At 50.6% G+C, this 21,815-nt stretch overlaps 5 protein-coding genes across 5 annotated transcripts; 3 read left to right on the top strand and 2 right to left on the bottom strand.

Annotated features, from left to right (window-relative positions):
* Nucleotides 1-1,692: 1,692 nt before the first annotated feature.
* Nucleotides 1,693-2,349, bottom strand: N7443_004406 (uncharacterized protein; the record flags this gene model as incomplete). The annotated part of the gene is made up of 1 exon (XM_056884462.1): nucleotides 1,693-2,349. The coding sequence occupies one exon, from the start codon at nucleotides 2,347-2,349 to the stop codon at nucleotides 1,693-1,695; it is 657 nt and encodes a 218-aa protein (XP_056742740.1).
* A 2,775-nt stretch (nucleotides 2,350-5,124) lies between these two features.
* N7443_004405 (ankyrin) lies at nucleotides 5,125-5,436 on the top strand (the record flags this gene model as incomplete). Its single annotated transcript, XM_056884461.1, has 2 exons — nucleotides 5,125-5,141; nucleotides 5,211-5,436. The coding sequence occupies 2 exons, from the start codon at nucleotides 5,125-5,127 to the stop codon at nucleotides 5,434-5,436; spliced, it is 243 nt and encodes an 80-aa protein (XP_056742739.1).
* A 3,349-nt stretch (nucleotides 5,437-8,785) lies between these two features.
* N7443_004404 (glutamate dehydrogenase) lies at nucleotides 8,786-10,424 on the top strand (the record flags this gene model as incomplete). Its single annotated transcript, XM_056884460.1, has 3 exons — nucleotides 8,786-8,831; nucleotides 9,034-9,164; nucleotides 9,222-10,424. The coding sequence occupies 3 exons, from the start codon at nucleotides 8,786-8,788 to the stop codon at nucleotides 10,422-10,424; spliced, it is 1,380 nt and encodes a 459-aa protein (XP_056742738.1).
* A 663-nt stretch (nucleotides 10,425-11,087) lies between these two features.
* nut1 (putative RNA polymerase II mediator complex subunit Nut1) lies at nucleotides 11,088-14,375 on the top strand (the record flags this gene model as incomplete). The annotated part of the gene is made up of 5 exons (XM_056884459.1): nucleotides 11,088-11,679; nucleotides 11,734-11,984; nucleotides 12,031-12,093; nucleotides 12,173-13,211; nucleotides 13,264-14,375. The coding sequence occupies 5 exons, from the start codon at nucleotides 11,088-11,090 to the stop codon at nucleotides 14,373-14,375; spliced, it is 3,057 nt and encodes a 1,018-aa protein (XP_056742737.1).
* Nucleotides 14,376-14,645: 270 nt separating this feature from the next.
* N7443_004402 (uncharacterized protein) lies at nucleotides 14,646-14,864 on the bottom strand (the record flags this gene model as incomplete). The annotated part of the gene is made up of 1 exon (XM_056884458.1): nucleotides 14,646-14,864. One exon carries the CDS (start codon nucleotides 14,862-14,864, stop codon nucleotides 14,646-14,648), a length of 219 nt encoding a protein of 72 aa, XP_056742736.1.
* Nucleotides 14,865-21,815: the final 6,951 nt, after the last annotated feature.

Genomic DNA, 21,815 nt, shown 5'->3' with positions numbered 1-21,815 from the left:
AGTTTCGAGCAAGGTCGAAATCTGGTACTCGGCTTGCGCACATGTTTCAGAAGACTAAAGAGGAAGAGGACCGCATCAGGGGTAAGCCCTAGGAAGATGGACCGGCTCATCTCCGACCATTAAGGAAAGGGAAGGGTTTAACAAACGTATACGGGAATGGGTAGGGAAAAAGATTCCCGAGGGGCCCCATCTTGCGGAGCAAGAATCTTGAGCCTCGTATGTAACGAGGGACTTGTACGCATCTCGTAACGAGATCTTCGGAGAATTCTTGAGTCAAAATGTCCAATTGGCATCGGGCTCCTCATTACTCAGATGTGCTGTGCAGGGGTTAGCGCCATGCTAAGACGACCTATGAGCCCGCCAGGCCCCCGTTTCAGCCACGCCACAGGAGGATGCGCGGCACGGACTCGATGATTTCAATCCCTTTTTTACCTTCGCCTTGATTCTTGATCTTCCCCGATTGGCGGTGTTGCGCTCCGTTTCCATGTCTACAGTAGATTATCTTGGGCTAGTGGCTGTACTAGAACTCGTCATGATTTTGGAGCCTTGGTTCCTGCATTGCTTTGGTTCGTCATTCTAGTAAGAGTCCTACCTAACTAAGTAGGTACCTAGGCGCTCTCGGTATTCCGTAGATGGTATCTGTATCCGTATCCCCGCCAGGGGTCGGGTCGCACAATTCAGGGACATCCCGGTTTCACGAACCAGAGAGTGCACGATGCTGGCACGAATCGTAGATTCGGCGAAGCACGGCTACTGAAATTCAGCGATAGGCCTGTAACGAAGGCAACCTAACACGTAAACTCCACCTCATCCAAGGGACAGACATCTGCGGCCGAGCCTAGGATTGGATCTGGGATGCCCACAGCGGAAACCCGCAAACTAGTGGGGTTGGGAACGAGGGAAAAAAAAAAAAAGCCTGTGGTTCACCGATGCCACATTCCCCTGGGTGGCTCAACGCTCCTTTCTGAGCTAGTAATAAAAATTGCCCTGTCACGGTTCTCTTGCTGACAGTGGCAGTGATTTTCAAGAGGTCCTCTCTGCCTCCACAGAGGAGCCGATCTAGTCGCCTTCCCGGCCGAAATGACGTCCGCGGATATTGTAGACGCCTTATGATTTCGTTTGCTTTCACAAGAATCCATGGTAAGATTCCCCCTTGCTATCCGTCCAACCGATTCCGATGAATATCGGGTACGAGTTTACAGCCGTAATTTTCGGTTTGGCTCTCGTGACCCCCCTACGACCCAATTGGTAGCGAAGCTTCAGTAGCGCTTGGAGCCGCTTGCTCCGAGCCCCTTGAGATTTCTTGTTTCGTCGAGCATATGGGGGATGGATGCATGCGCATGTAGAGTTCTTTCTTTCTTTTTTTTGGCCAAAGGATTGAGAGTATAGGAAGTAAATTTCCATCGAATCTAATTTGGGAGCGGCACAATTAGTTCCCTCTTTAATGCGTATGCACGCTGGGGAGTTGCGGGTAGCGCTCGCCGGTTTCCGGCTCGGTGCCATAATGAAACCCCTCGTGTAATGCTGTATCAGACAGATGCCAGGGACCGCTGGAAGTAGAGAAACACAATCGCTAGACAAGAACAATGGAGTTGGAAGACCCAATAGATGCCACTCGCTGTGGATGTCCAAAGTAAGAAGTAAAGGAGAATGCTCAAGACAGGTCGTAGAAGAGAAGATGAAGGTTTCTTTTCACCCGCGTGCGCTTCGAGGGCGCGAACTCTGCGAGGACGAGTCGTGGAGGTTATCTGGTGCCCGTGGTCCGACCATCCAGTCTTCCATCGCGAGCCATTCACTCCAGCTTCGCTCGGCGGCTTCAATCTCAGTATCTAAGGGTCCTTGAAGCGGGCGTAGGAATGGAATCGTTTCCAGCGGAGACATGTCGTATTCTTTCTTCGCATCGGCCCAGCCTCCACCCTTGGCGGCAAAAAGGTAGTTGCGACGTTCCTGCTCATGCAGAGGTCCCACTCCGGACCCCCAATCGTCTCCGAAAAAGCCGTGCAGAACTCCCGGGAAATCCATCCCTGTTGCGACTAGTCGGCGGATATAAGGGATCAATGAGACGAAGGGCGCTCCGGGTGGTGTTGGGCCGGAGGATGATGATGATGGAGTGGATACTGGGTTCGAGTTGAGGGTCGGGTTGGGTTGTCGCTGAAAGGGTAGTCGGATGTTCAAAAATGCGGAAAGCGCCTGTACTGGGACGCTGTGTTGTGCATGGTCCAGGAAGTAGCGCTGGCAGCTCTGATAGAGCGGATACCATTCGAAGATGTCAAAGTTGTCCTCTGTTCTTCCGGGAGAGGCACCGGCCAACCCGATCATGGCGGCCGGATCGAATTGTTGTGAGTTCATGCGGGTTGGTGACGAAGGCGGTCGTCTAGAGGGCTCTACTGGTTGTCTGTTCGTTGGATGATGGTCTTAGTCTGACATTCTCTTTCATTGCCACCGGGTTCTCAGGCTGCGCCTCGTTCTGCTGGGGTGTTGTTAGGCGGGGTTGGATCCGCTTCCCCCAACAGTCGTCTGGCAGCCCAAAGCAACGAGTGCACAAAATCATAGGACATAAGGGGATGGATACTTCGAGAATAGACCCTTTCCTCGACGCACTAGGCCTGACACGCTGCGCCGAGAGGAAGGGGGGCAGGGGAAGGCGCGGGTGCAGAGCGGAACAGGTCTCTGATGGCCCCGAGTCCTCGGCCAGATTGGGGCTCGTTGGTGGACATGGGATATCAGGAGAGGGCCATCTAGGGAGACAAACCACTCATAACAACCTTTTTCACAGGGTATAGGAGGTATGGGAGGTATAGGGCAGGGTAAGGTAAAACCCTAGGTCAAGGAAGCCAGATTAAGAAAAAGAACAGCAGACATACATGGTCAGGAGAAGAGGCGGAGGTCCCAACTTTTGAAAGAAGGAAAGGAGGAAGATAAGAACGATGTCAAAAGAAAATCGAAACTTTATTCTGGAACGTTCATAGAAAAAGAGGAAGGGGAAAGAAATCGTGCGGAGAGTGGATTCCAAGTATACGGAGTATTTTTGGTTTTGAATCGGATCCATCAGAACGGGTCTATCCGGTCAGGCCAATCATTGGTACTAGGCCCATCCCTCAGATCTGTCTGCCCACGGGTCACCTGTGGGTACTTGGATCGATCTAGACGGGAATTACTGTGAAATCGTGCGTAATTCTCGTTCTATGGTTGCCATAGGCCGGCGTATGTCAAAAATAGGCCCGTCCTCCGGGGGGAACCTTCATACTCTTAGGTGCCAGCCCAGCCCAATCATTCGGCTAATCAGCACCCAGGTATTGCTGTCCAGGTACCTGGAAACCTGTCTGGTAAGGCTGCGTCCTTGCGGTTGACACTGCATATTTTTTACATTATACAGAGATCTCGCTTGCCACTTCATCCATCTTATTGGCCCGCCAGTTCAAGACGGCGTCGATTCTAATAATGATCCTACCCACCCACTCCTCCTTTTTTAGCCCTTTCTTCCAATACCTAGTTAAGCTACTGAGTGACTCCATTTTTATTTTGGTTTTAGTTTTTCCCTCACCACATTCCCGGGATCAGGGTTGGTTGAAAAGGGGCTGCCCTTGAACCGGGTCCTACCTTTTCGGGGAGACGATGCGCCAATCTAAACCCGAGCCGGGACACTGGCTGCAAGGTGTTCGGTCATGATTGGAATTATTCGTCCACGAGGAAACCCTCATTGTACTGTACTGCTGTGCCCAAAAGACGACTGATCCAATATCTCCACTCTCACATATTGACCATGTGCACTATTCTGCACAACGAGATCATAGCCGAACTGGATGACGAATCGACTGTGACTTACCCTGTGGCAGGTCATGGAGTACCTACCTACATAGGTACGTAGCTTTCCATCGAACACATGTCCGCCCTTGCCACCTCGCCTGCACGACAACCCCCCTGAATCCGAAAAGGGAGAAGAGAGGCGACAATGGACGACCCAGGCGCGCGCGCGACACCCACTTCGTTAACAGCCGATAGCTTAGTTTGTGATCGCGCGTGGCGCACCGAACGGATCCGAACTCGAACTCAGGTAATCGAGCCCTCAAAGGGTCGATCCTCCACAGCTTTGATCAGGATGAGGCGCGCAAGCCCAGAGTCAAAGCCAGCCGCATTTTGCCCCCCTGGAACGCTAGCCATTCAGCTCTCCTCGACTGAGAAAATCCAGGGATTCTCAATAAGTGGCGTCGTTCGTACACGATCTCGAAGATCTCACCAAAACCCCGGCGCCAAGCAGGGGCCACCCATCGAGCTATGGTGAGGTGAGTCTTTCCCCTTTGGCGGAGCCCATAAGCTTCGGCCCAATCGCAGTGTCTCCCAAGTGAGAAAGTGACAGAGCTGATCGCGGAATCGCATCGCCTCGGTCAGTAATCACCTACCCTTGGACACTTTAGCCTTCCCCTTTTCTGGAGTCAAGGTCGAGATGTGGTGGGTCCGTCAGCTGCACGAAATACCATCAGGGGTTTGGCAATGCGTTTGGTATTGAACAATGCCTAATACTCTTTTTCTCTCTCATCCTTGGCGAATTCTACTTTTTGAACAACCTACAAGCCTTTAACGTTTCACGCTCGGAAAGCCCGAGTCAGATCCACTCCTATTTCCACATGACAGATTAATCCGGGGGAGTGTTTGGCTCTTTTCGATTTTCCTCATTGCAATCATGCAAGACCTGCATTTTCTAATTCTGATGTGGTGAATCAGCTGGGGTTCAGCTCGGCCTCCGACTAATCGTCTTTAGATCTATGTTTCTCTAAAAGCAGCACTCCGTTCCGGCGCTACTGCACGGGTTGCGTCGAGTCACCATGATCGAAAATCAGAGTTCACGATGGCGATACGCTCTGCACGGATTCTGCGGCCCGTGTTCCAGGATATGTAGGAGACCACTTGGAGTTTGGGGCAGATCATTTGGCGCCAGAAGCGCATGGTCTAAACCTGTTTCTGCAATGTCCACTCAGTATCTCGTATAGCATTCAGATGGGCACTATTTTTTTATTTTTCTAATGGTTGCCATTGAGCGACAACCTGGGGCGGATGGGCCCCAGTGGAATTTAGTCTTCGGCATTTGTAAATCTCGAATATCAGCACCTGAGCTGGAAATCCAGAATGGCATGGACTAACTGGTTATACTAACTAACAAGCTAATGTACCTTACTTGATCCCAGCGCTACACTTTAATTATCTTTCACTAGCGGCAAGAGGTCACGCTCTGCTGTGCTGCTGCCCAGTGACCAATACTATGACATTCCCACCGGTCGCTCTCTGGATCAGACCCTTGTGTGGAGTAAAACATCTTCCCAGATGACAATATGCACCGCTGCGCTGATATCAGCCTTCGTTTCCCACGTCAACCACGTGGTAATAAGACTCGAAAATAAGGTGCGCAACCCACGACCAGGAACCACATGGAAGATTTAGTATTCGTGAAGATATAGTATTCGTCAATCCATGTTGACTTTGAACCCCTTCACACCACCACCATCACCACTGTGGTCAAAAACTACCTTGGCAAGTATTGGGTATCACTTTCTGCCACTACGGCCTGAATCATATCGCTTAAACTCCTCGCTACGAGCATACAGCATCCCCACCTGGCATGTTGCCACTATTCTAAACTACCGCCTATCAACGCTCATCCTCCGGTCCGTAAATGTGATCTGTCAACTCCCGTCACCGCTATCGTCAACGAACGCGCACTGCACTGTGCTGCACTGCCCTCGCTTCGCGGAGTCGCGTATCATGTATCGCGAACAGATAGATTTCTCCACACCGATCGAATTTACATTTCCCGTCTCAGCAAATTTCTACCGAGTTAATTTTCCAGTAGATGTATATTAACTCCTTCGGATAATCACCGTGGTGGCCATCCTACCCATCAAAATGCAATCTATCAGCCCCACGTACGCTACCTGACCTAATACTTTGCCACCGCGGGGAAATACACAATTGACTTCTCGGCCGTAAAGTAAAAGTAGAAGCAAACACGTGGATCTCGAGTAAAGTGGTGTGTCATGCTAGTCGATCGGAACCTTTAGGAGGGGTTGAACTGATAGGAAAACTGCAAATGCTTTTCTTCCTATTATTATTCGCAGGGTTGGGGTCGGGGCTGCGGAGACCGCCGATGCCCTCAGGCCTTGGCACGGCCACAGCGTAGCCACTGTGGCTGGGCGGGGTATAGCGAGATTGGGTGTGCCCCGTAGATTATGGAACGTTCTTTTGATTTGATAAATTCCTTAAATGGACAGTTTGGTGTTTTGTCAAGGATTGTGCTGGGTCTAGCTTATTCGTGGTTGTGGGGTTTGGCGTCCAAGGTTCGAGGGAGGTGGAGTTGATATTGGATTTGTTGTGGTTACCTAGATTGAATTGATTTAAGAGAAATTTGGTTGGTCAAGGTCAAGAATATCAATTTTGTGTATATGCACTGATTAACTAAAGGTTGCGAGTGAGTTCAGAGAGCGACCGATGCAGTCCTCGCGGTCTTTGTGTTTTGGTGTATGGCCTTTACTATCTCGCTGAAAATGCGAGTTATTGTCTTCGAGCACGCACATGTGATTTGTTAGTTCAATTGTTATTAATAAAAACAAGGACATTTCATCATTAGACCGACTTCGGGCAATTCGGCTTACAGAAATTCCAAACTTTATCTACTTTGACATGACCTTATATTGAAGCCTACTTAAACATGTTCCAAAGAGATGAAAGAAGCGATAATAATGCTTGAGATTGAGTCTCTAATTACACCAATAGACAGGACTGCGTATGTGCATGTGCACCAAACAGAGCCTACCATTCGCTCAAGGCTACGCAACGGCCAATCTATATGGAGCCACCTCAATCCATACCTAACGGGCTGGCGCGGACCGGCAACTCGGAGATTGATAAGATAACTCGCATGCGGATGCATGCATTATACACAGGCTACAAGACCCGAGCGACTAGCTGCTTTATCCAGTAAGTTTTGCTAGAAGCTTAACCGTTTCGGATCTACTTCGGGTGTAATTGAATTCTTCCAAGGAAAGAGCCCCACCATGCTTGCCTTGTTTTAGGCTAAATTTGAGAGTAGAGACGCGATATGAATCTCCGTTTTTCGGATGCGTCCGTCTGAGACCATCGTGGGAGGTTAGTTGATGCATGCATACACCGATCCAGTAAATGGCTCTCATAAAACGAATTTAGCGCCGGACAAACTACTAGGAGAAGCACTCTGCCATTCTATGCCCGGTGGGCTTTTTCGAGCCTTATACGTTGAAGAGAGTTCTAAAAATTCATTGTCTGAATTTTCCACCTAGGTCAGCGACCAGTGATGAGAGATTAAACGACGGAATGGAGATAGCCAAACCGCAAAATGAGGCAGATTAGTGGCAAGCCGACGGAAAAACTGAACGCCGCTGCCGCCAATAATCAATTAGTTCCTGATGGAGTGATGGTGCGTTCCCCCAAGGGTATGGAGTACATATGCTCCATACACTGGGGCGTTGCCGACGGTCGGATCACCCTAGCAAATAGGGTTGGGCTAGAGCTTGGCATCACACGGCAGGGCCGTGCCTGACCCAGGGACAGAGAGACCTTGAGAGCATATGTGAATCACACTGGGGCAGTTTGGTAGGGCATTGTGGCTTGTTTGAGTCAGGGGGTTGAATCCGGTACCAAGGTACGGAGTGGAAGGATATCGTGCGACAATTGGCTTAAGCATTGGTATGATATTGTGTAGAACGCTATGTACTCATTGTTTTCCCGGACTACAGTGTACAACCCCGAAATCAACCCCTCAGCCCCTCCATTTTATCCCAATGCCCCGCGGTGGGGGAAATTCCGATGTGCCGAGAATGGAGAGCCGGTGTACCTTTTAGGGAACAACGGATGTTCGGCCGTGCATGAACATGGGGGTTGATGGAGGGGAAGGGACTGATAAAGATGTTGACCAGTGTAGAGCATTCCTGTGAGTCAAACGGATTGAAAAATGAATCCCAGCGATCAGATAAGGTGGTGGGGCCCTTGCCTACTTGGGACTAGCCCACTGCCGCTTGCAGTATGGCACGTGACCACTATTCCCGAGACCGTTGCCGAAGCAGGAAGCTGGTGGCGGATTTCCCCCATGATTCAATCATTAGGAAATAACCAATACTCCAGAGGGAGCGGGGAAAAAATAATCATTGCATCATGCACGAGCTTTAATTTTCCCTATGCTATGCTGTGCACTCAACTCTAGGTTACATTAGCTCCATGCTGTACAGTCATCGGAGAGGACCGATCCGATGGGTCAAGTCCTGGCCAAGGACGAAATTAAGACGGAAGGAGCAGGATACAGGATCCGAGAGCGGCAAACCCCATGTTAGCCTCTTAATTGCTGTGATTGCCCGGGTGAAGGAGGTAAGGTCGGGTGCCGCCACCAGATAAGCAATCTGTGACCTTAAAGGATAAGTAAAATTTACCGTGTGGGCCCCGAACTTCGGACTTTCTTCCCACGGAAACCATTGGGTTTCATGCTTCCAACATTGGCCCTACACACTGTGCTACCGTACCTACGTACCCTGTAGACCTTTGGGACGTGATCCTCTGTTTCCTTTTTTCCCCGTCCACGTTGTCCGGACTCTCTCGTCCGACTCCGGCATCCTCCATCCTCCCCGCCACTCGTATATAACTGTTGAACCCTCCCCTAGACTTTCTCCCTTCTCAACCCACCCTCTGCTTCTCAAGTCTGCCCAGCATTCTTGATTAATACATACTCTTATACCCTTATACCTCCAGCAGAGTAAACATCTACACAATGTCTAACCTTCCCTCCGAGCCCGAGTTCGAGCAGGCTTACAAGGGTATGTCTTTCTATCACCACCACTACTGCCATTACCCCTCTACTGCCCCTCGTGCCCCTCGTACCCCTCTTAAAATGTCCTCAGTGACATTCACGGAACACTCCGTGTTCCGTGCCCTTCCCGGGTCCCTCCCGACTTAAAATCGTTTTCCCGGTCTCGGCAAGTGGTTCTTCGGCAAGTGTCTCAGCTAATCATTTTCCAGAGCTTGCCTCTACTCTCGAGAACTCCACTCTTTTCCAGAAGAAGCCTGAGTACCGCAAGGCCCTCCAGGTTGCCTCCGTCCCCGAGCGCGTTGTTCAGTTCCGCGTTGTCTGGGAGGATGACAAGGGTCAGGTAAGCTTAATTGCCGTCTGAAAAAAAAAAAAAGTTTCGCCGCTGACAACCTAAAAGGTCCAAATCAACCGCGGTTTCCGTGTCCAGTTCAACTCCGCCCTTGGCCCCTACAAGGGTGGTCTCCGTTTCCACCCTTCCGTCAACCTGTCCATCCTGAAGTTCCTTGGCTTCGAGCAGGTCTTCAAGAATGCCTTGACCGGCCTTAACATGGGTGGTGGCAAGGGTGGCTCCGACTTCGACCCCAAGGGCAAGTCCGACAATGAGATCCGCCGCTTCTGTGTTTCCTTCATGACTGAGCTGTGCAAGCACATCGGCCAGGACACTGACGTTCCCGCCGGTGACATCGGTGTTACCGGCCGTGAGATCGGTTTCATGTTCGGCCAGTACAAGAAGATCCGCAACCAGTGGGAGGGTGTTCTCACCGGTAAGGGCGGCAGCTGGGGTGGCTCTCTCATCCGCCCGGAGGCCACCGGCTATGGTGTTGTCTACTACGTCGAGCACATGATCAAGCACGCCTCCGGCGGCAAGGAGTCTTTCGCCGGCAAGCGCGTCGCCATCTCCGGCTCCGGCAACGTCGCCCAGTACGCTGCCCTTAAGGTCATCGAGCTCGGCGGTTCCGTCGTCTCCCTGTCCGACTCCCAGGGTGCCCTCATCCTCAGCGGTGAGGAGGGTTCTTTCACCGCCGAGGAGATCAACGCCATCGCCACCATCAAGGTCGAGCGCAAGCAGATCTCCGAGATCGCTTCCACCGCTGCCTTCAGCTCCAAGTTCAAGTACATCCCCGGTGCCCGCCCCTGGACCAACATTGTCGGCCGTGTCGACATTGCCCTCCCCTCTGCTACCCAGAACGAGGTTTCCGGCGACGAGGCCAAGGCTCTGATTGACGCTGGCTGCAAGTTCATCGCCGAGGGTTCCAACATGGGTTCCACCCAGGAGGCTATCGATGTCTTTGAGGCCCACCGTGAGGCTAACGGTGCCGCTGCCATCTGGTACGCTCCCGGTAAGGCCGCCAACGCTGGTGGTGTCGCTGTCTCCGGTCTGGAGATGGCTCAGAACTCTGCCCGTGTCTCCTGGACCTCTGAGGAGGTTGACAGCCGCCTCAAGGGCATCATGGAGGATTGCTTCAAGAACGGTCTCAGCACCGCTCAGGAGTACCTCACCCCCGCTGAGGGTGTCCTGCCTTCCCTCGTTGCTGGCTCCAACATTGCTGGCTTCACCAAGGTCGCTGAGGCCATGAAGGACCACGGTGACTGGTGGTAAATCAGTCATCCTAAAAGTTGACTGATATTCTGCTGTCTCCTATGGAGTGGCCTTAGCATTTTCTTTGTTTATAGCTTTTTTGATGAGCGGGTATAGAGGCGCTGGATTCCCTTTGCATTTGATGATATTCCCCTTTGAGCATCATTATGTTGGAATCGTCATGATGATAATGAAATTGAATGAATTATTCTTAAAAAATATTTCCTCTAGTAGATCATTTCTAGTCAAACTGATATCGTAGACTACTTCAAGGTAGACTTAGACAGCCAATGCCGTTGCGAGTCCTTTGCAGCACCTCAGGCCCGCTTATAGATGAAAGAGTCGAATCAATAGCCTCATCTCTCTTCTCAATGACCTCAGAAACTCATCCAGTTGAAATATATCATTTTAAGAGCCCATCACAATTGATCCTATTGATCCTACAATTAACTCCATCTCCAACTGCCCATGGTCTACTAGTCACAGCCATTCATTGTCCGACCGACAAACCACGTGATCAGATCCCGTGACCAACACCAAACAGACGCCATCCCTCGACCCAATTGGGATTTGATCTCAATCACTGGCGCCAAAAACCGCCAGCCATCACCTAATGATTGAATAACCCATCTATATATCCCGACCAACATTATATCTCGCCCTGGCATGCCCTAAACAGCCAAAATGCTGCCCGACACAGCGTCCTCGGAGCAATGGAAGACTTTCCTCCACCGATGCCTAGCGCATCGAGTAGATGTGGACGAATTCAAAGGCCTGACCAAGCTGATGCTGGCCCGGTCCCCGGTCAAAGAGAATGAACTCCTTGACCTACTCCTGGAGGCGCGCGCGAGCTCCGTGATTGCCTGGGATCCATTGTTACCTGTCTATGTTGACAGTTTGTGCAAGATTGGGAGGGTAAAGAGTGCCGCCGCGCTTGTTGCGCTGTTGAGGCATTCTTCTATCAGGGAAATGAGTGTTAAAAGGAGGGCGAGTACGCTTATGACTGATATTAAGGTCATTCAGGATGTTATGATGGCTGTGAGTACCGGGAGTATTCCTAGGTCTGTTGCTGAGGCGGCGGACCTTTATGCGGCTACTGTTGAGTGGATTGTGGCTGTTGTTGCTTGGCATCATGATAGTTTGGGTGGGGAGCAGGGGAGTGGGTTGATGAGCTCGCCGGATGCTGTCTCTTTGTTTGAGTCGCTGGGTATTCTTCTTGCTGCGCTGTCGGGGACTCCGAAGGGCCTGGAAATGTTGTCCAGTGATGATCGTCAAGGTACGTTTTGTTTCAATTGGTTGAGTCTGTCCATTTGTTGATAAATGTCGCCAGATTTGAAAACAAAGTTGGGCCAGGCGTTGTCTAGCTATCTGCCCCTATGCGTCGATGTGTCTCTGCCTTTGCGGCATCGGTTGGATACGGTTCAGAAAGATTTCAACCTCTATGGAGAGCAATCTTCAAAGCCATTGGGGCATCCTGCTATCGATGGCATGAATGTTAACGCTCTTCAGTTCGAATCGTCGGTTATGGACGGTCCTGTCATCAACACTAGAGCCGGTCTCTATGTGTATCTGAACTCAATGGTAAGATATCTTGCTGGTTCGTTACGAAATATGCTGATTCGGTCAGCTTGCTGGTCGCCCGTTGGTTGATGATTCTATCCTCATTAATTACCTCACCAATCGCTACGAAGTAAGTTTGCTATCACCTATTAGCTTTGACTAAAAATTTTCAATATTTTTATTGGTTTTCCCGGTCTAACATTCTATAGGGCCACCAAGAAGCCCTCGTCGCAGAGATAGTCACAGCTTCCTTCGACGTGCTGTCAAATGGCGTCTACCGCAATGAGTCCAGTCGGACTATGTTCTTATTCCGGTCCTTCCTGGTGAATAAACTTCCAGCATTCTTTGCGGCCATGACAGCAGCTTCCATGGTACCCATCAGTATTGAGATGTGTATCACACAAGCGCTCAGCCGACTGGATCCAAATTCCTTCCCTTCCTTCTCTCAGATATTCTCTATGCAAGGCAATAGCGTTCTGTCGGATGCTCGTCAGGAGTTTCTGTTTGCCTGTGCGTCTCACAGACTCATCCCCGAATCCAGCATCGAACGACTTCTCGGCGAAAACCCTATGCAAACTTTACCCGTTGGAGGTCCTTACCAAAAGGATGATCTTGTCTCGCAAATCAGCTCTAACTTCGAACGGGCGGATCAACTGGTCGGTGAAATTGAGTCCATGGAGGGCAATGCCGGTGCCATTGTCTGTGCGATTACTGAGGTCATGTTCAACCTGTGCCACCAAAAAGAGACCATGACTTTGAAAAACATCTGCAACTCCCTTTCCCGGCGCCCCCAAGCCTTAGATGCCATGCTTCTTTTCCGAACTACCAAGCAAATCCTCCAGCCTCTCTGTGCTCTGTTGGACTCCTGGCGTTGGGATGATGATCAGAGCGAGAACCAGCCAGTCTATGATGAATTTGGAAGCATTTTGCTTCTGGTTCTAGTCTTCAAGTACCGCTATGACTTGAGCCCGTCCGATATTGGTATCTCGAGCAACGATTCTTTCCTGTTGAAGTTGCTGGATAGAGGCTCCTGCAGTCAGAAGCTGACTGAGCTGAGCGAGAAGCAGAACAAGGATATTGGTGGCTGGATTGCGGCTTTGTTCATTGCTGAGGGTATCAGTGAAGAGACCATGTCTGCTTGTAGTCCCCAGGAATTCTACATGCTAGTTGCGACGCTTTTCGACCAGAGCCTCGGCGCATGCGAGTCAGGAAAACTGGATTTTGAGACGTTGAAGGGCGGTTTCGAATGTGAGCTACACCCAAACTTCTACTCGCATAAACACTTGACTAACATACGCAGACCTTCTCGAACCGTTCCTACTACCATCCCTAGTCGTCGCACTAACCTGGCTTGGCAATCACATTTGGGAATCCGAAATCGATCCCACAATCCCATTGCAAACCCTCCACTCCCTAGTCAAGCCGAATTCCATCTCCGGCGAAGCGCAAGCCATCCACCAAACAGTCCTAAACATCACCGCCCGCCCCCTAGAAGAACAACTCAAAGACGTCCGAACACGACACCAATCCCGCTCCGACATCAAACCAATCCTCGACTCACTTGAACCCTACCTCTCCTTCCGCCGCGTCGGCAGCTGCCACCGGTCTGAGCTCGACAATTGGGCCGCCCAAACAGCAGGCGGCCTCCCAGGAAGCATACGCAACACCCTCCAATCACTCGTCCTCTGGAGCGCAAATTCCGAAATCACCCTCGCGCCTCAATCTTACACCCACCGCCAGCTTCTCGCGGGTATCCGCATCCTCGGCTCCGCGCGCATTCTAAGCGCAATGCTAGATGAAGTCAAGCAACAAACGGAAGCAGGAAGCGGTGACCTGGCACTCGATATCGCAGCCACCATGATCTGCGCACCTATGGCGGAGTCTTTCGCCGTCGACCAGAATACCTGCCACCCTGTTGATTCGAGCAAGGAAAATCTCCCGCGCTGCTCGATCCTCACCCTCCGCGATGCACTTGCCCTGCAACACGACAACGTGCCCAACATCTCAGAGAAAGACCCTCTGCGCGCACAGGTCGTCGTCCGCCTCTGGCGCCGCGTCAGTGTTCTCTCAACCCCGCCGACACAAGTGTCCAATATTGATGTTAGCAATATCATTCATAACATGCAGCTTGGCGTAGATAGCCAAGATCGCATGGATCTTGAACCTACAGCCGGCGTTGGCGTCGATGACGAGACAGACAATATTAACCAGATGCTGGATGATGCTACTGCCGCTGCGGCAGCGGGTATGGATAGTGGTGTTATTGGGCATGATATTGGACAGGATCTTGGGCAGGATATGGATTTGGGTGCGGGATCGGGCATGGATGCTATTGATGATGTGCTCAATGCTGCGGATATGGCGGTTGGGAATCCGGAGTTTTTGGATTTGGATATGGAGGGGATGTTCTAGCTTTAGGAGTATAATGGATATATTGAATCATTCACGTTTTTTCCCTTTCTTTATACCAACCGTGGACTCCGGCATAGAAGATCATTTGTATGGTGTTCAACCTCAATATTCGATTAAAGTAGAAGGGTATTCAAATCCGCAGTACTTGCTCCGCAGTCTAGCTGCAGGGCAAATTTCTCAACCTCATTTCCAGTTCATTGGATTGATGTATCTCGCTTCAATCCTTAACATCCAAGGCGTTGATAATGATCCTAATCCTAAAATCGTCAGTCACGGCCATTTCTCAATTCTCAAGTACGACATACAGATGTGCAACTCCTGCTCGACCTTGCCTGCAAGCCTCGGGATCCCAGAGTTAGGATACATCTTCTCGACCAAATCCATGGGAGTCGGGAGGCCCGGGATCAGGTTCCGAGGTTCATTCTGCACCGGGGCCGCTGCGACGGCCGAGGCGAGTGAGATTGCGGCGAAGATGGCTGTCAGCTTCATTCTGTCGTTGTGGGGCTACTCTCATATCAGTCGTTGTAATGGAGTTGTATTTCAAGTGGCTTGGGTACGTACCGAAAAATAGGTATATTTACCGGTCGAAAGTGAGTATTTGTGTAGCTAGAGTGGAACTCAGTGTCGCGCGTATTGTGTGAGGTCCGAGTTATTCTTATTTTGGCACAAGTTGAACAATCAAAAGGGAGATATGAGTATTGATTATTTCCATTCCAGGGGTCTAAGGGTGAGGGGTCATGTCGACGTGAAGAATCCAGGCACGCGTCTGGAACAAGGACGGTATCTAGGCTCCTAGCCAGTATGAGATTGTAGCTTTGGGCATGTTGTACCATGGTTCAGGGTCTGTTTTACTTTTGTAGTTTGTTGTGGAGGAGTCTCACATTAATTAAGTGGTATTAGATTGTGATCTGTCGTGGTTGCTATAGAGTTGCGGTGGCTTTTGATATATCGGTTTCGTCGCGTCGGGGTTCATGCAAGGGATGGTCGGTGGTGTTCGGTCAACTGCAACGGCACTCTGGATCAAAAAGTCACTGTAAGTATTCCCGTATGTAATTCCAGTTGCATGTGACAATGGGGGAGTCCGAAGTTCTCGGTTGTAATAAGATTGAACGTACAATATATCATGCCGGGGTGGGGGAAATCGCTTGGTTGGATATCAAGATTGTCTGTCAGCTACTCCTACTCTCAAAATAGCTCTGGTTCAAGTAGAATACTTTATTGATATTAAACGTGAAATGGACCACATTGAACAGTTCTACTTCCGAGTCAAATGGCGAATATCCAGGTTTAAAATTTGCAGTGTGCGTGGCTGCAGATTTTCAGAGCAAAGTACACATCGGGAGATATATCGATGCGAGAACCGAGGTGCTTCAACCCATCCATTGCAAACATCGTTTGAGCAGCGCAATTCAATCACTTGTGGATTTTAAATGGCCCGAGTATACCTATGACAGATGTCAAGTCTTGAACCTATCTCTTTGCCTCCAAAGCTAGGCTCGCATACAAGTGAATAGGATAGAGATCACTTGCATGGCGGCTTTGTTAAACTTCGGCGCAGGTACCTGATTTTCTTGGAAGGTCAATGTTTCCGAACGATCTGCTTCAAACTCAAATGCTTGAATTGTTGAAGCAATTACTGATGTCATCCACTTGGCCGACTTATCGGCAACTATTGAAGTTCCGACAGAACCTTAATGCTATACCAACAGACGTTCCAACCTTGGGTCCTTACAGTAGGTTGTGGATACCAGGTACCACGTATAGGGCACGTGGGAACCCACATACAGAGCCTGGGAACCAACACAATAACTAAGAAAACCAGCACCGACACGAGGACCCCGGAGCCAACAAAAGCACACTCACGAACCCGTGCATACAGACGGGCTGATACCCGGCAGAGACGGGCCCTATCAATCAAAAAGGTCTCACTCACCTTCCTAACTGGGACCCATCAGACCCGTCGCAATCAAGGCAAGCATCATAACACCACTACGATTGGCAAGGAGTACAATTCCCTTGGGGAAAAAAGCCGCTAGATCATCCGTCACGACACTTGCCGTTCCGAATGTTAAAGCTAGTCTGCGCCGGCGCGCGCTTTCTTTTTCTAGACCTTCCACCAAACCATCATCGTGCCCATCCTCATTTAAGATATCCCGGTGTTGTGGTCCATCTACAGGTGTGTGTATGTGTGTGTGTGTGTGTGTGTGTGTGTGTCTGACGTGTAGCGGAACCCAATCCGTAGGGCCCGAGTTTGAAAAAAAGGGGGGACGGACCCGAGAGACAATTCCGTTCCCACTTCGTTTCTACCGAAGGGCTGGGGAGGGGCCCTTGGATTGTGGACACGATCCTGGGCGAACCTTGACAGGCGAATCGAGTCGTGTGCGGTATAGAATTGTAATTGTTACTTGCTTTTTGCGCGTGCGCGTGCGCTCGTGCGCTGCAGGAACCACGAGTGCAGCGCGGCGGGAATACCCTCTCGCTTTTGGTTTCCCTGCGCGGAGATTGGTTGTCATAGGTATTTGATGATAGGATTTGTAAATGCAGGCGCCCGGGGAAGGATCGATCGCTCGGTCGGTTTCCCGATGGGGAAAGCTACTCATGCTCGTGGAGGGGGGCGAGGCGTGCTGATGGGGGCTATTCATGCCCAAATCGGATCCCACGATCCTTCAGGAGGAGACTTTAAGCCTTGAGTCGAATTCGGAGATTTCTGTTTGACGTGATGTTCCTGCATACACATAGGCCCTGGTTTCTCAGCTGCGCTGCGCTCCGCCGAGCGTCATCTTACTCTTGCCCCGTCTTGTCCGCGGAATAACCCGAGTACCTGTATGGGAAGAGATCTTCAGTCTCAAATTGAGGGTTGCGCGCATTGTGGCATCGTCATAGGGGGTAGCTTCCTAAGCCCCGCTGTGCTCTTCGTCACTGGTGCGCATCTGTTTGATCGTCGATACAGAGGCCCCACGCAAGCGAACTCTTGGTTCGAGATTGAGGGCACCCACTTATGTCGAGGCGTGAGTGGTTGCTCGATCAACAGAGCCAATTGAAAGGATCGCGGTTTGATGCGCTCGCTTTTTGTCTCTCTTTGGTTTCTGGAGTCCCAACTGCTGAGTTCCGAGTGGAGAGATAGCGTATGTAGCTGTAGATTGAAAGCTCGCCTCATATCCACTGACGCAGACACCAGCTGGTTTGCCACTGATCGACGAGGTAACTCTGGGGAACTACTATCGTGAGGCAAAGGTGGAGGTTCGATCGAGCGTGGAGAGCTCTCAGCTCGTGCCACTTGAACCGGTAGTTTAAGAGTGTAAGAACGTGTAAAGTCGTAATGGCCGAGTGAACGCCGCGTATTGTATTTTTCCCGTGTAAACAGAGGTTTTCACGTGAGTCTGAGCCGAGACGGCACAGTTCCCCATGATCCCCGAACTGACTGAATTATGGGATCTGGTGGTATCAATGGCCGTTGAGGACCCAAATTACCAAGCTCTTTCCTGCTCGTCACATCATGTTATGGGACACGAGCTGGTGATCCCCTTCCCGTCCGCGGAGTAGTGATAGTGATAAGACTTGAGACCTATCATGTCCCTGCCTCCATCCCGTCCCAAGATCCAAGACGCGGAAAAGGTGGGGGAACGTTGCCGGCTTATGCTTAGGAGTTGAACTATCGATTCTTTGCGTGAAGCCAACCTCGAATTTGCCGCACTCCTGCATATGACAGCAGCTCATTCAACGGGCCATAGCCAACTAGTTCGAAGGTTGATTATCGTTTTCACGTCTCTTTGTTCTGGTACTTAGAGGCTAAGTAACTATCGTTTTTTACTATACGGAGTTGTCGGATAAACTAGTGTTCTCTAGTCTCCCCACACCCTGTTCCTTCGACTCAGGGGCGACAGGAAGAAGGCATTAGGGTCGCATACGACGCTGAACACGTGCCCGGAGCCAAGGCAGCCGCGGAAGACCGGCTACGAGGAGTAGGTTTGACTAGGAAGGCCTCTAGTAGAGGCCCGTCCTAGTATGTAGAGGCCCTAGTAGAAGGGGCGATCATAGAATCCTTCCAGACGTTCTGGGCCCAACTTTGCTCCCCATTAGGGGCGCAGCAGCTCCGAAACACCAGAGACGTTGGCACTATCGACTCTTAAACAATGAGCCGAAGCTCTTTACCATGCATGCAACGGCACTTTCGTCGCAAGCTTGAAGCTTGGACATAGTGACTGGTCTCCAACGCTGAGTTCAATGGCCTGTTGATCGAAAAGCTAAACTTCCTGTCCAGGCCGTCCCCACATGGACAAGACTCTGCTGCCTTGTGGATTCATGATCGCATCGTACAGTAGCACCATCGAAAATCCATAGTGCTGATATGAACCTACATAGCAAATCTCTAGACTCCCCTGACAGGCTTGGCATCCACATATCCCGATACTCAGTCTCTGGATATGTGCACCGGAAGGTCTCATCCGCTAGCCCGTAGCTTGCGAAGCGCGCCGATCTAGTTCCAATTTTGAGACCGGCTCCATCGCCACTGGGGGAATAAAGATCTCACGAAACAAAGGAACTCCTCTGAACTTTGCCTCCTGGCGCTGTCTCGGTCGGCATCCGGCGACAGGTCCCACGGAAGCCCGCGAAAAGTATGGAAAAATTAGCCGTCATCATCTACGACACTTCATTTGATCGCATGTTCCCTTGTGGCGCCGCGGTCATGGACCGGGGTTATGCGCCGCGCATCATTCCTTCCGACTGAACCGTTGGTGTGGGATCGTATGGGCCAATGTCCAAGTTGGCACAGCAAGAGTTCATTTAGGAGTGGATTCATGCTGCCTTTCGTGGATGCCTTTCCCGGGTGCCTTTCGCGGATGCCTTTCCGGGTTCTTAGGTTATCCACCATTACACAGTTTCTGAGTTACTGTGGAGTTTTGATCGGTGGAGTCGCGCGGCCTTCTTGGGCGTCCACGGGTTCTTGGCTTTCCGTATTCCGTATTCTTGCTCATTTAACCTGTTATTCGGTATTTGTTGAAATCGCCCGATGCCGAGTTACTGCGAGTTTCTGAAAGTATCTGATACCGGTATCCAGGATGGCTTGTCACTATACGCAATCCATTATCCGTGGCACTCTAGCAGTTCCGTGGACCACTTGCCCGGGTCGACTAGCACGATCTACCGCCGCTCTAACTTCCTCGGGACAGGAACCAGACAAGAGATGATCTGCTCTTTGAGGCACAGTAATCCATAGATCCTATGTGTCCTAGCGGACTCCTCTTTCTCTGCATATAGTGTTCACTTGCCTCGACCGACGCCACCATAGCTTTCCCCAGCGATCCACTCTTTGTTCCATGGCTCGAGTTGCGTTAAAATATAAGTCTGATATTTGGGGTCAATTTATTGACTTGACGCGCGAAATTACCTGCTGGATATGATTTTCATTCCTTCTCCTTCGGGATCTGTATGTATAATTGCGTGATGTCACATGTATGCCGTTGGAGTAATGATGAGCGAAGGATCCGTGTTTATTTATTGTGGTACGTGCGACACAGCATGGCAGCACTAGCACTTTCAAAGAGTATAGTTCATAGACGCACGAAGACGCAGGCTTGTGTAACAGTGAATTATAGTGGCGTAGCTGGATCTTGCGGGGTCAGCACTATAAGCAGGCGTCGGTGACACGTGCAGAAAAAAAAAACAGTACTCAGTGTCGAATCATTGATTATTTCGTAGTCGTGACATACATCGCTATCGTCACGCACGAGTCAATAAATTGATGTCGTTGAAGGTTGGACCGACTATTTCAAGTTTCGTTTCAAATGCAGGTACCGCATGCAAAAGCTCGTCATGTCGGCTTCTGCGATTCTTGATCAAAAGTCACGAGGTCGCACAGCATAAGTTTGGACAGGGGAAAAATTGGAGAGGTTCCAAGCCACGTTGGTGGATTCTGGTAGCATGTTGGGTCCAAGTTGGCGGTGTATGACGCCGAGCTCACCATATCACACTTGGACATTTGATCCGAGGAGCTTTTCCTGTTGACTGTAGAGGGCTCCGGGACTTGCATATGGGGAGGCTGGTCGTATAGCTTGCGTATTTCCTCAAATACCTAGGTATTTCAGATGGTCTAGATTCCACGAGGCTGTATCCAGGTAACATTCTGTCCAGTGCGGCTAGCCTACTCCTGGATATACCTTGAAACACCGAGGCCACCTTTAAAAGAACAGACCATCTCTTGATGTCAGGTACAGCCAATAGAGCCCTGTGAAAACGGCAAATTCTTAATTTTTGAGACTTTCTCGGAACAATCGCCCCTGTTATTCGTCGTTTTCCCGCAGATCTCGGGTGGTTGCCTTTCATCTTGATCCTGGCTTGAAACTCAGATCTTTTGCATGCGACCGAGGTCAGCTCAAATGTTGCGGACTAGAAAAGCTGAACTGCCGGTAGTGGACCCCTTCAGTTGACAGAAGTCGGATCGCTATACTCCGCGAACGAGCCGGGCACCCGGAACTACTGAAGGTTGAAGGAAACATGCTCGGATAGAGACCAACTCGTTAATCTGTCTCTCCACAGGAACTGAGACAATGGCTTGGGGAAACCCAGTCCTATCATTTTGTCCTATTGTTCTATTTTCAGGATTCTACAGTCTGTAGCTTGAAGGTCTTGACACGCCCATGTACCATGTGCAGCCTGAAGCCCAACCTCGGCGGAATGAAGCGACGACGATCCTTCACAATCCCCCAAACGTGATGGCAGCAAGCCCATAGTTCAATCCGTCTAACTCGTCACAAGAAGAACCTGCATATTAGAGAAGAGCCACTGTATCCGCCCCACTGCTTGGGCACTAATCTCGCGTGTTTTACCGATAATGGGCGGCGCAATGCAGCCTCGATAGAAGAGCAAACGCATTCGAAGGCGTCAGACAGATCCTGATCAACGGAGTGTCACCGATTGTGTTGTAGCACGAGTAGACAAACGGTGAAAAATTGAAACCGAAAATGGTAGTTTGGTGAGGTGACAACAGCAAGAAATCTGGTTCGAGCATGGCTTCACCCGCACTCGTTCCACGGTTCAATGCCGAGCCGGCCGCGGAGCTTCTCCCTCTTTCAAGCCTAAGACCGCTGATCGCGTTTCGGTGATGTGGGAAGCTGTGTGCCATCGTGGGAGCCACTGTGATAACGTGGAGGGGGCTTGCAGTTCAGTCCTAGCGCGTGACCCTATTGGACCCCCCGCGAGTGCGTCGGAGTATTGTTCCTTTTAATTTTGTGCTGACAGGGCCGTTCTTCCCTTACGGCACATGTGATGGTGAATCACGAAGTGAGGCCTGCGTCTGAAAATTGCATTGCGGACTGGCAACTGCAGAATCACCAAGTCCGTGCAGCTTCAAGCTGGGAAGCAAGTTATCGCAGGTTTGTATCGCTTTGTATTACGGTTCTGCTTTGCGTACCGAGCTCCCTTTTGTATTAAGTAAGTTAC

The sequence above is a fragment of the Penicillium atrosanguineum genome (assembly GCF_028827265.1).
Source record: "Penicillium atrosanguineum strain IBT 20685 chromosome Unknown utg000003l_segment0_segment0, whole genome shotgun sequence".
In the NCBI taxonomy this organism is placed as follows: Eukaryota; Fungi; Ascomycota; class Eurotiomycetes; order Eurotiales; family Aspergillaceae; genus Penicillium; species Penicillium atrosanguineum.
The sequence above is the reverse complement of the archived record's forward strand: the minus strand, read 5'-3'. Positions and strand labels throughout refer to the sequence as shown.